This window comes from Anarhichas minor, unplaced genomic scaffold, assembly GCF_050575085.1.
Source record: "Anarhichas minor isolate MPS153535 unplaced genomic scaffold, ASM5057508v1 ptg000003l, whole genome shotgun sequence".
Classification (NCBI taxonomy): Eukaryota; Metazoa; Chordata; class Actinopteri; order Perciformes; family Anarhichadidae; genus Anarhichas; species Anarhichas minor.
The window spans coordinates 4,971,573-4,983,095 of record NW_027466449.1 but is presented as its reverse complement, the minus strand read 5'-3'; the positions used below and the strand labels follow the sequence as shown (position 1 = coordinate 4,983,095).

The 11,523-nt window shown below is 39.4% G+C and overlaps 1 protein-coding gene across 1 annotated transcript; it reads right to left on the bottom strand.

Moving 5' to 3' along the window:
• Positions 1-310: 310 nt before the first annotated feature.
• Positions 311-5,619, bottom strand: edn3b (endothelin 3b; the record flags this gene model as incomplete). The annotated part of the gene is made up of 4 exons (XM_076102279.1): positions 311-365; positions 527-685; positions 5,238-5,454; positions 5,562-5,619. Coding segments are annotated over 4 exons (489 nt in total), but the record flags the coding sequence as incomplete, so codon positions are not given.
• Between the last annotated feature and the right edge of the window lie 5,904 nt (positions 5,620-11,523).

Below are 11,523 nucleotides of genomic sequence, written 5' to 3'. Positions count from 1 at the left end.
ATCAAGTCAATGGTTACTATTTCAGGGTGGAAGTAATCCTCATGCTGCACTCAGGAGGGAACAAAAAAGGGATAGCCTCCAGGGATCTGTATTGAATTTGCCGAGGAGTGCTTGAAACCACAGAGCCAGATGGAACTTGCTCCAAGAGTTGTGATGCTGAGGAATGTCTACAGTGTTAAACTCCAAAGTGTTTTCCTTGAATGTGTACTTATGAAGGCAAGAGCTGCAAATGGAGAGGGAAGAGGGTGAAGAGGAGGGAAGGGTCCATTCTCCAGAGAAGAAGAGCAGACGATGGAGAGGTATCAAACTGTCATCCAGGACCAGGGACTCTGTGGAGACTCCTGATTGGCACTGTCTGCAGGGGGCTTTAAAGAGAATATTTCACATTAAATCTGTAATATCCTAACAAATGGCTAATTCCAGCTTTTTTATCAGGGTTAATTAATTTCACTCTACACTTATAATTGGCATGATGTGATGATCTAAAAATAATGAGACTTAGAAGGATCCGATGAATCAGACTGGCCTTGACAGGCAAAAATCATGGCACTCAGGGTCTGCATCAAGCGCAGCACAAATGCAGCGCTGAGTCTTTGCCTCTTCGCGGTCAGTTGCTTCTCCACTGACAGCACGTTTGATTCGCTGAGATCCTCTGTAGCTTGACATTCCATAGGGCACAGTGTGCCTGAGAAGGTAAAAAAAAAAAACAGAAGGTAAGAGTAAAATGTGAGACAAATCACATTCTTGGGGACAAAGAAAAACAAAAGGTATTAAATATTGTTAGTTTTAGAGAGTGCCCAAACGTTAACATATCTTCTAGTCACCCTCAAGCCAGCAGTCATATATAGGCTTTCACACTATAGAGTGAGGGATCTGAATAGATCATGTTATGGCAGTTTAGGTTTCAATAAAAAAACATGCACATGATACATGCTTCTCAATCTAGGCAGAACATCTCTTCATTTACAACATTAGGAGTAGATGTTTCACTGAACAGCTTGTGCTTGGCATTCACTTATTGATGAAACCTTTTGCCAGTGAACATTTGTTTATAGTTAAGTGACCATCAGGTATTGGTAATGTAAAAACTAAGGCTGACATTTAAGTAACTAATAGACCTAAAATATAACTTCCATGGATTAAATAAACATTTGAAAAAAATCCATGACTGTATACTATGCTGTTAAGTGTCAGATGGCATTACTTATCGTCTCCCCAATTTCTCTTATTCCCACTCATCTGTTTTTTACAACAATGGATTTTGTTAACAAGAAAAATACAAAGGGCCAAAGAGAAAGAAGAGTCGGTCAGAGCACCCCAGCTACATTTGTGCATATAGCTGAGAAAGATCTGCCGATCAGAGCAAAAAGCTCCTGATCCATGAAGTCTGTTTTGAAGACATTTGAAATAAATGTCTTTCCCCCGTAGATATGCCAGATTATATCAGACTGTCTGCTGCCTGTATCTGATTGAATACCTGCCAATGAGGCAAGCTGAGTGAAAACACTTTACTTATAATTGTAGTGTAGGGTATAGAGGTCCCAAGAGAAGAGGGAGTCATATATACTGTACACTTGGAAGCTAAACCACAGTCTTGTGAGCCAATATTGAGTTGCTCCTCTGGAAGATTTGGGATGCTTCCCTATTGGATACATGTGATACATACTATTTTACTTTCCATGCTGAGATTTTATGAAACTATAGCTTGAAAGAGTCAGAACAAATTTAGAAAGTGTATCTTCCATCCCGGTGCAGCGCTCCGCAAAATGTAAGCGCACATATTGGAAAACACACCTACTGCTTTTATTATTATTTCAGTCTTCAAACTATATCAATTTGTCTAAACTTGCGTAGCAGTAATACAGTGTGCTGCCAACAAAGCAGTTGTGGCACAAGAAGAAAAAGGAAGCAAGAATGCTTTGTTACTGTCTTGCCAAGGATGGTAATATGCGGCTAGAAGGTAGCAAAACAAATTCCAAACAAGAAGGCGTTGAAAATTATATTTTAAGCTATTGCTAATGATCTGTGGTGTGCTAGGCCACATGTTGAACACATGTTGTGTAAGCACATGTGTGAAAAATAATGTAATCTTTGCATGGTTATTCATCACCATCACATGATGGGGGGGAGGGGGCAAAATGTAGTGGCATCTAGTGGTAAATTTGTAGATTGCAACCAACTGAATACCTCTCCCACTCACCCCTCCCTTTCTAAGCTACAGTTGCTTTCAGATAGGGATAGGTACCTTTAGGATTGTATGACTACTAGGAGCTACTCCTATTGATACACGGCCAATTTTATGACTAACTAATTGCTGTGAATAAATTCAGAACAGGATTAGAATGTATTCATATTTTAAACTAAATATTGTTTCTAGAGCAGCAACAATAATATTTACAAAGAAGTCATTAACAGCTTGAAACAAATCCTAAATGCCAATAGGATATATAACATTCCTGAGTGAAGTTTATAAAGAATGAAAAAGACAGACATCAGTCAACAGTATTAGTCATTCCTCCTGTCCTCTGTCAACCTCCCTCTGATGTCAGTCACTGTCCGCAGGTACCGCTTGTTGAGAGAGGAGGGGCCGCATTGTCAAGAACAAGCTAAGCTAAACAGTCAGACTACAGGCAAACAGCTTTTGTTTTAGCTTGTTTGTAAAAATTTGCTGTTAGTCGAGTTAGCATGCTGTGCTTGTTTAAACATAGAGCGGCGGTAAACGACAGACTGCAGAGCAGATTGAAATAGGATTTGCTTCTGTTTATGTTCATGCTGGTTGAACAGACACATTGATGAAGTTTTGGCTTTTTACTTAATGTTTTATTACACTTTAAGTAATGAGCGTTAGTTGTCGTCAACTCTAGTAAACTTCACTTCACCTGGTTCACTTTAGTGTTTATATATTTTATATATTTACAATAAAATACACAGAAACATTAAAAAGTACTGATAAAAAGCACCTGTTACGTCGAAGCTTATCAATACTCCGGTCTTTAATAATCAGGGCCCGTTTAATGCTGAGTTTCGGTACCCATCCCTTCCTTCAGGCAACGTAAAAACGCGACAAGACTCTCACTAGAGCATTTCTGCAAATAAATCCCCCTTAAACATGCAAAAATTGCATGATAACACAAAGCAACAAAGGAAGGCATATGAACACTAAAACATGTAAAAGATTAAAACAAAGGAAGAGTGACAGTTTGTTAAAAGCTTAAGGTTAAAGTTTTCAATTGCTGTTTAAAATCTTCACAGAGCTTGCATTTCTTATAGCCTTGGGGAGAGAATTCCACAGTTTTAGAGCATGGTTAAAAAAGGCTGAGGAGCCTATTTTCTTGTATTTCATTTATTTTTATTTTAGCAGGGCAAGTTCAATGTTCCAAAATACAAAGTGAGAGCCATTATGGTTTGGGGGAGATAATCACATTTAAAAAGCTTGGGACTATTTCAGGAATGAAGTAAAATCATCCACAAAGGGGATGTCCCTGCTGCTACAGTATCTTTCAGCCAGTTGTGTATAGCTCGCGAAAACGGCAGAATTTTACATCTCCAAAACAAGTGGGCGATTAAGGGCCTTGCCAATTCCACGAGGCCCACGGTTCATAGTCGCCAGGAGTGGAACAGGCCTGGGATTTCGGTCTTCCACTCAGGGTGGGTCACTCCTCCTCCTACGATTCCATGGGACATATGGATGAAATCAGATCACCGCCAGCAGTGACGAAACTGGACCACGGGAGAGTAGTGCCGTTGCTGTCCAGCGCTGAGCATTTAGGAGAGGAGGCAAGCTGGGACCATGATGTCCATAAACCGAAGTTCCCAGGACCGATAGGTGTAGTAGGCTGTGTTGTGGCCACATTGGAAAACTCCATAATTAACTGCCCAAATTATTTTAAGTTCTGTTTTAAGGCGACTGATATCGGTCTTCAGCTTGGAGTACGGCAGTTCCCGCACACGTCACCCATCATAGATGGCCATCCACCATCAGGTTAACTGAAGACTCACAGCTGCAGCTACCCTTTTATGTGCCAATACCAATATTAAAGCAAACTTGTAAGAATTATCTTTGACTGTGAAGTCTTAGTAGATATTCCGATGTGCCCTCAGAGGATTACTGCCAGACATGGAGGAGGCGAGAGCTGATCAGTGTGCTCCATTTGTTTTGACTGGTAAAAAGTTTGGACATCAGTGTGCCTTTCCTCCGACTGGTAGCTCCATTTCACTGTCTGTGTGTCCCCGACGCTAAGACACTAGACACCTTTGCTCTAGGGACTGTCTCTCTACTCCAAGATGCTTCCCGGTGAAACGCTTGGGGAAGCGGCTGTGAGCTGCACTTCATCATAAGTGGTGAAGTTACATTTGTGTAGACAATAAGCCACACAATAGTGAGATTTCATGCCTGATCAGAAGTGTTTTCAGTTAGTTTCAGTTTTCCACCTCCAATGAAGAGCAGCACAGAGATCTGTCTCACGCAGAGATCTGAGTCCCAAACAGGGTTATGTGTGTCTGTCAGGCGGTCTGAAAAAGGTAATGCACAGAAGACGGGCAGGTGGATTTTGTCTTGAAATATTGTGACTTCATTCTCATTAAGGAGAGACACCTGGATACAAAATTGAACTAATAAATATCATCATGAAACTACCCCAGTTTATTAAGGCAATTATTATTTGTATTACAGGTTTTCTGAAATGTTGTGTTTAAATATGCAGAAGGTTTTGAACATAAGTAGAGATCTTGCCGAAAACCATGTCAGCCATTAAAGTCACGGGGTTTGTAAATTAAATTAAATGCAATAATATAATTGACGTGAATAAGTGCCGCATGCACATTTAAAGAGGTTTCTTCCTCTAACAAAAGACACAAAGAGGATGGAAAAGTTGACCCAGCAGGGATAATATTAAATGAGACAAGTTGAGAATACATATTTGAAGGCAAGAATACCTGAAAGCCTTACTGCATTACATTCCATTATATTTTGAATAGTCACCATATCTGAATTTTGTGTTTTCTTTTACATAAATAAAGACATTTCCAACAGAAAAAAGATAGAGGAAAGGCCAAAATGAGTGCAGACAAATTCACCAGAATGCAAGAAATTAAGTGTTTAACTCAAACTTCCGGGGGTCCCCACCAGTGTCTAAACGATGCATACGCCCTTGCTTGCACAATAATAGCACGTTCAAGTGTATTATTGGTCAAATAAACAATAGATATTTTATAGTATTTAACAAAGCATGTCTTACTCGGGAGTGTTGATCCAGATGATATCCAAGTGGCAGTAGTAGACGCACTCTTTATCCTTGTAAGAATAACAGGTACAGCGCTTAGGTCTGGACTTTCCCTCCGTTGCATCAGACAGCTGTAAACCTGCGGAGCTCCCGGAGCCAAACGCCCTGCTGGCATCTGGGAGACGCGCTGGGTTGACCTCGGATGTCACCGAGGCGTCAGACGTCAAAACGCCTTGTACAAAGAAACAAGTTAGAAATAAGCTAATAATCAAGTAAATAAATAGGGGGGGGGGGGGGGGTAAAGTTTGTTGCACCTTGCCGACATAAAACGTAACTTACCTTGTAAGATAATTAATGCAAGCATTTTGAAAAGCATGGTTCTCGCGAGGACGGATAGTATTGCGATGTCAGATATTCCCAAAATGAATCATAGCCCGACAAGGATGCAGCGCACTTGTCAAATTAATCTCCCACCAGCACCGAGTGAGAATCCATTTACTTCTGTGTGGATGTCCATGTGCAGCTAATCCCACGCGGTCCAGGTGTCAAATAACAGAGCAGAGAATGCTGGACGCGGTTCCTTTTATATTCATAGCTCCGTGCCATTAATCATACCTGTAACATGCACATTGGAGTGAGAGCAAACTGCGATTTTCCAAAAACGCCACACAACAAAGTGTGCTCGGTAGGGGGGGGGATCTGTGGAGCAAAGAGAGCAGCGATGCTCCTCAAAGTCACTTCTCCGTCTAAAGCCCGAAACAAAGGTAAAAGCCTTAGGAGAGGCTTGGGTACACGCCCACGCCTGTCATTATAACTGTCAAATTAAGATGCACTACGAGATGAACTACACTCCACTTGAGCTTTTGTTGAAGCATAAGCTGTAAAATGGTCCACTTGTCTTTTTGAAAGATAATCAAGGTGATCATCCAGCAAAGCGTGAGAGCATGATGGAATAGTTATACTCTGGCAAATACTAATCCAACTTTGATGATGAATTTCCCTTTTTCGTTGTTGTAGTTTATTTATCAAACAGAACCACCAAAGTAAAAGCAGAAATGCACACCATATATACTCACACCTCACCAATTAATCAAAAATAATTACAATAAATTGAACATGCCCCTACAGTGGATAGTAAAAGGTAAGTGCAACTATATGACGTAGAACGTTCTGAGAACAATTTTAGAACAATGCTGACATCCTTATGGGATCAATGTATGCAACAGTTTCCAGGTCTAGAGGACTGAGAGTTATAGGTCAGGTGTGAGAGTTTGAGGGGATATACGGTAAATATGTTTTGAGATTTAAGATTGGAAAATAAGATTTGAAAACGGCTGTTGACTTTTAGTGACTAAAAGATTTATCTGTGACGAATGATAGAATTAGACTGTACAGACATCTGTGTTTGCGTGTGTGTAGCTGGAGTCTGCGCAAATCTACATTGGCATTTTAGGCATTTTGGGCAGGGGGCCAGATAGGGGACAGACTCAGAGGAGGGAATATATTTCTCTCTCTCTCTCTTCTCATAGGATCCCCAAATGTAGTTGTATGATTGACTGCTAAGGTGCTAAGCAGGTCTGTTTCTCTTATTACATGCGCAAAGGTCTGCAGTTGATTCTGGGTGTTTTCTGTTGTTGTCTTTTAAAAGCTTTCGAGTAGAGAAGTGTAAATGCTACACACGTTTCCATTGACCAGGTTGCACGGTGCATCTACAGACTTTTGAAACGAACTATTATGGACAAATAAGACAAATATATTTCTCGAAACTGTTTCAGTTTGATGAGAAGTGGAAAGTATGGGGGGGGGGGGGGGGGGGGGGGGGCAGCTCATAATCCAAGGCATATCATCTCATCTGTCAGACATGGAGGGAGACCCTCAACATGTGGCCAAACCGCTTTAATGTTTTATTGGTCCAAACTGGAAGGCTCTTGACAGATTAAATCGCCCAAGTTGAGTCAAACTGAACATGTTTCTCTCACTGAAGACTACAGTGAAGGTAAAAAGCTATACTGAAACAAGTAAAAACTAATGTGCGCTGAGGTTCAAGCCTGCAAGAGCATCCCAAGAGGTGATGTATGTGAGATGTAGACGCAACCTAATATAAAGTTGGGCATGTATAGTGTCATTGAAAGCTGAGAGGGCAGCAATGAAATGTTGGTCAAATAAATCTTTATTACTGTAATTTCTTTCAATTTACACGTAAATGATCAAACCACTGTGGGGCATGCGTGTGTATGTGTAACACACATTAACTGGCTCAAGTAATCATGGAAGCTAAATGGGAACGCCTTTGGGAATTTGAAGGAGATATTATGTGCACATATAATAAAAGGCCAACAGATTCTATGAAGGTGTAGCTTAAGCTCTCAGATCGCTGTTATGAAAACAAACGTATACCTCAGTGAGCCACTAACTCCAATTTCCTTTCACTTTGAGTTGCCTCCTGGGGCGATCATTACCATCAAACACCAGACTACCATAAACAACTGGAACAGAGGATAACAGAGGAAACCTGTAATAGTCTCATCCCGTACTCCATAACATGTTGAAATAATTATCCAAAGATGAACTAAGAGATGTAGGATGCAAATCACTTTCAATAAAAGTATTTCAAAGATGAAATCTTTCCTGCTGAGTTTGAGATTACGTAGACAAATTGGTATATTTGAACATAGAAAACACAAATGCACTTACATGAAACACACACACCTTCATGGAAAGATTGGGGCATTAGATGCTCTGGCATGATGATCCAAAGTCCCCCGTACTGTTTACCTTCTCACTCTGACACTCTCATCACGATGGATTCTCTGCTTATTTGGCAGGCATGTGGAAATGTCAGGAAGACTCCAGCTGCCACTCTGTCCTGTTTTTCTTGGCCTCCTCGTATGTTTTAGAAGAAAACATTTTGGGTGTTCAAAACCTGGGGATTTACTGAGTCATTACCCCACGGAGTGCTGTGGAGCTCCTGAAACAATATGCAGGTGGAATTAACGTCTCAGAGGCTGCAGATAATATGTAAGCCTGTTGAAATGAACACGAGGATCTGTGATGTAAAATGAACGAAAATCAAGCACAGAAAGTAAGTGGATTCAACTGCGATACAGAGTCACTGATACATGGAAATGCCCCTTTTACTTTCACACGTTAAAGCTTCACGCTTAGTTGCCTTTGCTCCCTGAATCCTTTACATACCAGATGTGTTTCCTCTGCTCATGGAGATGGGCTGGAACAGGGTAGAGTCACGGGCAAAAAACATCCAAGGCCGAGCTGAACTTTCCACCAAACAGAACATCATATTATAGCTATACAGTTGGCAAGATGCCTCTCGAGAAACAGCTGATGTGAAGTTGGAATTTTATTTCAAATCCATAAGAAAACACAAGCTACATGTTTGAAAGAGACAAACCCATGGACTGATCCTCAAAAACAATTTGGATTCCAAGATACTGGTGATGGAATTGTTTTTTTTTCACGCTGCAAAAGGTCAAAAGTATATGTGGTTACCCAAAATGATAAGCATAATAGGTACTGCTACTACTGCCAAACTATAAACCTGTTGCAACACACAAATGCTTCAAATCTCCCTAAAGATAAATGCTTGTTGAGAGGTTAATTCCTGATTGACACCTATGGTTTAACCGGTTATTAAACAGAGTTTTGCTGAGGCTGGGTTGTGAAAGGCATGGAATGAATAATATTATCCAAGGACTAAACTACTGTCTACCATGAAACATAAAGCACTCGACTTGAAAAGGAATATTGCTCAGCGGTGGTGATGTAAAGGGAAACCCCTGGCATAGGGTAATGCAGTAGTTCTACTGTATTGTGTTTGAAAACACGGGTACGGTGTGGTTTGCTGAAATATTTTTTTTTCTGTATACAATTAAAAATATGTCATGAAAATAACTGTGAGCAGCTGAGAAATGATAACTTTTGGCCGAGATACTCGGATAGGCTTTAAACACATGTCTCATGCCAAAGTTGATATTTTGATTGATTGCAACAATCACATTCTTGTTTATTCCAACCAGCCATTATTAAATATGACATGTTTAGCTGATCTGGAGGAGATGGAAATATTTATTGACACTTTTTAGAGACTATATTAAAAGACTAAATTAACACACGCGTGCAGGCAAACATCTCATCTGCTGAAAAACAAGATCAAAGGAAAGATGCCAGGGAATGCTTTTTTTCTGAGGCTTGCCCAAGCAGATGATGTTGATGCAGTTTGAAAGAAACTTATGTCATCTTCTATACAGCTGTTTTGGATATGGATGGTGTTAGCACTGCCACATTTCACTTTTCTTGTCTGTTCTTTATCTTTGCCATCATTAGAAATAATACCAACATTCCTATATGACAGCACTAGCAATAACTTCTGTTCTTCAAACCATATGTTATGTTTTGTAACAGCTGTAATTTCTATGAAATTACATAAATAAAGTACTTCATTCTATTGGTATGCATGGTGTCTTAAGACTTAAGAGTTTTGGGTAGATCAATCATTTTACAGACTGCTGAGAGGCCTGGCCAATATGTTCTTTACTAATGTATGGACACTTCAACAGCTAGCTAAACCATTCAGCCAAAAACAATCTAAAGCCTGTTACTCTAGCCTGCTCTGATTATTTATGTCAGAGTTTAAAGTAGGGTTGATTGGTTAATTAGCTGTGGATGGCTGAGTAAGTAAAAAGGCACAGCAACAGCATATGAAACGGTAATCTTTACATTTATTTAGCTTTGCACTGGAATCTGACTCAGGGGTAAGATCCTTTTTGCAGAATGGAACCTAAGGCGTTTGAAACAATAAATGTAAATGTTTTCATAAATTGGGTATATATTCAGCTGTTATGCTTTATGACTCCCTAAGAAGGAAGAATCCCTAGCCCTGTACCCCAACCCTCCATGGCTTTACCCCATAAACGACAACGAAAGGATCCATGAGACATGTTTAAGCCAATTTATTCAAGGAAAGTAATGCAGAAAAAAAAGACAGTAAACATAAACAAATGAGATGCAATCCATTGACCAATGGAGGATAAGTGAGGGTTTAAGTAGGGAAGTGTACTTTCTCAATGTTCTATGGAGGGTCGATCTTAACCCTCAGAGTTCAAAGGTCAAAGATGATCCGTCTTTCTCACTCCAGAATATTTTCCTTAAAAATCTTCCTGTCTTGGTAAATCGCTGGATGCAGTGACTGGGTCATTTGTTCTTCAGACATGTTTTGTTATCTTAATTCATATAGAAATTTTCAACGTTTGCAACATGAATCTATAAATGTTGATGTTCTCTCTTTATATTATTTCATTGGTGGATCAAATTTGGCTTTCAATTTCATAAAATAATAATTAAAACGAAACAATGTTACTATTTGTGTTAATTAGACATTTGTCATATTGATACTTTTGGCTGGATGGAGGGAGATGGCAATGACCTTTATTTCTATGCATTTGCAAAGATAAAACAAGTTTGGCTAATTTTTACCTCAATTCTATTTTGCAATCCATGCACAAACAAAACAAACTGTCATACTGTTAATACATACAATGTCATACATAAGTCAATATGTAGTTGTGTTAATTGCTGTGTTAATTGCTTTGATTAAACACGGATTATTTTGTGCAGAAAGACAAATCTAGTAACAATTTTTGGGGAAACAATATATCGTCATTATGTACTAACAGAGACACTCAATTGGATGAGGTTTTGGCGCCACTAAGTGGTGATTTTATAGTAGGGTTGAGGGTTGATGAGTGATGAAACGGTTTTGTTGTGTTTTAAGATGTGTTTTATTACAACTAGCTGCTTTAATGGTAGACTTCTGAATAGCATTACAACCTAATTTATAGATCATATTAACGAGACCTAAATCAGAAAAGGAAAACAGAGAAATCGACACTAAAATTGACATACATGGGTCATGGTTGTCATATCTATAACTCAATTCAAGATGTTTACATTCTTTTGAAAATTAAAAATAGGCTATCATAAATAGTCATGACTGCAAACGTCTGCTGTTGAACGGCGTTTTTCTTTTCTAACAATAGATTAATTTAACACTGTGAATATTAAAATAACCTGACAAGGATAGAATTGACAGAATCAACAATTCTACGGAAAGCACAACAGGACATCCCCCTTTTGTCGTGGTTACCATAGCGTCAGTTGTCAAACACTACCATGACTAGCTACCTTAGCTTAACTGCTAACTAGATTACACTTATTACTTACGCATATTTTAACACTACGTTAGTTAATTATCACAGTTTTAAAATATTTCACAACGTTCGCTTCC